Source organism: Branchiostoma belcheri, unplaced genomic scaffold (assembly GCF_001625305.1).
Source record: "Branchiostoma belcheri isolate BF01 breed outbred unplaced genomic scaffold, Haploidv18h27 scaffold130, whole genome shotgun sequence".
In the NCBI taxonomy this organism is placed as follows: Eukaryota; Metazoa; Chordata; class Leptocardii; order Amphioxiformes; family Branchiostomatidae; genus Branchiostoma; species Branchiostoma belcheri.
Window position 1 is genome coordinate 106,972 of NW_017802714.1, and position 2,989 is coordinate 109,960.

The following is a 2,989-nucleotide window of genomic DNA, read 5'->3' on the forward strand; positions in this document are numbered from 1 at the left end:
AATTTGCTGATAAAACACTTCATTGTGTACAAAGTACGTGCACTCCAAACAGATCTTTAAAAGGCTTACAACATGTTGGGGAGTGAGAGTTGTACGTTGTGCTAGTGTGGTGTCGTTCTGGAGTCTACTTGCTATAACATCCAAAGTCTTATCAATAGGAACTGAGGTAAACAGGGCTGTAACATCAAAGGATCTGAGTTCCTCGTCCTCTTCTACACGTTGGTCTTTTATGAGTTCCGTAAAATGTTGGGAGTTCACAATATGATGGGGGGACTTGCCAACCAAAGGAGAAAGTATGTCAGCCAAGAATTTTGCACTGGGGTAAGTAATGGAACCAATACTACTAACGATGGGTCTAAGTGGTACACCAGTCTTATGAATCTTTGGAAGTCCGTAGAATTTCGGTGGAGTGTCTGTTGTAGGGTGAACTTTCATGATAGTATTGACCTTTCTAGTTTTATACGGATTTCAATTCTGGTTCTTTTCCCCATAATAATGATTGCTTTACCTTACCATTGCCTATGCTAACTCAGATACTAGAGGCTGCTGGGACATCGGTCCTCCTGACTACGGCAATAGAAGCCCTATGAAGAGGTTCTACTACGTGGGAGAAAGGATCGCCTTCACCTGCAACGAGGGGTACTACATAAAGCCCGGGTATCCTACCGAACTGAGATGCGTCGAAGGAGGCTTCTGGCAGGATAACAAGCCCAGTTGTTCAGGTGATTGACTATTGGGTCTGAGTTATCGTGAATTTTCTACACTTGCTTATTGCCAAACCTACTTATTTTCTTTTAAATATTTTTACCTCCATGAAAAATGGAGGTATTGTTTTTGACGCGTCTGTCTGTGTGTGTGTCTGTCTGTGTGTGTGTCTGTCTGTGTGTGTGTTTGTGTTTCCGCACATTTGTAGTCAGCATAACTTGATAACGACTTTATGAATTGTGATGATTTTTGGTATGCTGGTAAGTCTTAGGAAGACGAATGCCAAGGTCAAATATGGGCCTCCTGGTGGATGACCTTGGTACTGCAGCAGGACTTCCGGTTTTTGTATCCTTTGTCCTGAACATGCTATGGTCTTGAATTTTTGGTGACAGATAAATTTTCCTGTCAGGAATAAGACCTTTGGGCGAAATATTTGAAAGCCAATAAGTCCAAATAGGAACAACTTATTTTCATCATTTTTGGTAGGTAGGTAGCTGAGAGAGAGAGAGATGTACATAATTAGATACAAATTATGCAAATGAGGACTTTATTTGCATAATTAATGAGGAAATTCTATAATTACAGTGTTTTACATTATAGTACTTTCATACATGTAAAATATGTAACCTATGGCGGATGGAACATCAACAGATACTAAGTATGCAACTGATGACCTAATTTGCATAATTAATGCGAAAATTCTATTCTATGATTTCTTAATGGTAAATGATGGGAATGTCATACTTAGGACATCTGTAAGTTAATCAAAAGTTAATATCACGATGCATATATTATGTTAATGCAGAGGTCATTTGCATAATTAAAAAAGAAATTCACATATCAAGCCCATATTTCATGGAGGTATGAGATCTCGGAACTCTCATTCCAATTGTTATACATTGAATAAGAGTGCACTTTGTATATGAGCTTGTTAAGGTTTCTACATTTATTATGGCTTCAACATGAAGTGATGTGGTAAAGACGTATTGTTTTCCTCGTGTTCCTACTTTTTCAATATCTTCATTTTTTTCACCGGGCAAATCGCCTGAAACGTTTTTTATTTATATATTTACAGGCTGTTAGAATGGATTAATTTGGACTTTTTAGCGGTGTCATGGTAATGTACTATAGCAGTATGTGTTACCATATTTAGAGTCTTACCATATTTGGGCATGGGGGCAGGAGCCCCATGTCCAAATATGAGCATAAAGACAGTAGCAGGTGTGGCCATGTTTGTAGACGTGGTTCCTATTTGGCTATTCACTAATTAATTAAAGAAGACCTGCGTGGTGGCACATACTTGTCTTTTTGGCCAGGAAAAAGGAGGGAACTAATTTGTAAATCAATGGAAATATATCACATAACCTATATTTTTATATACCTTGCCATTTTTTAAACATTTTTTTTTAAATTTGGTTTAAAAATTCTTTCAACCAAGTTAGCTACAGATACATGTAGCAGTGTGGTAGGTAAGGTCATTGACCTTTATTGACAGTGTTTCCTATGATTATGGGGGTCATCTGTAAAGATTTGGCATAATGTCTGGTGCATGTCTGGTTTTATGTACCTGCAACATGCAAATACATGGGCCCACTTGTAACTACATAATATGATTCTTCCAAGAATGACCATAACATTGAGTATTGGAAATGGCTGTGTGTGGGGAGGGGGACAGATCCATTTTTGGTACGCGGCATGTGGTGAAGCCATTTGCTGCATTTGATCCCGAGCAAATGTGTGCCTTTTTAGGATTCTTTGTTTGTTAAGGTCCTAAATAAACAAATAAACAACAGTCATAATTCACATAAGTATTTTTTATTTAAAACACATCGAACGCATGAACAACATTCAAACTTATAAAGCTTTATTAGATTTCTTTTAATAAAAAATGTAAAGCCAAAACATACCATAATGGTCAATCTCAAAAGTTAAAAAAATCTGTTGATATATGTGTCTTCCTAACGATAGGTATGTATTGTCTCTTCCTCAGTGAATTTCGAGGATAGTCTGAAAGCCGACCTGCTCGATGTGTACAATCTCAACCTGGCACCTGAGCCTGTTAGGCGTACCCAGCCTGAGAACCCTACCGGCACTGACAACCCTACCGACACGGACAACCCTATTGTCGCTAGGGTTGTCCGCGACACTGACAACCCTACCAACACTGACAACCCTACCGACACGGACAACCCTATTGGCGCTAGGGTTGTACCGCGACACTGACAACCCTACCAACACTGACAACCCTACCGACACTGACAACCCTACGACACTGACAACCCTA

At 39.0% G+C, this 2,989-nt stretch overlaps 1 protein-coding gene across 1 annotated transcript in view; it reads left to right on the forward strand.

The window, feature by feature from the left end:
- The window catches only part of LOC109463999, a 32,345-nt gene that overhangs the window by 26,218 nt on the left and 3,138 nt on the right, over positions 1–2,989 (forward strand). Inside the window, 1 exon segment of the mRNA XM_019760922.1 lies at positions 2,696–2,910. Coding sequence (XP_019616481.1) covers positions 2,696–2,910 — 215 coding nt within the window.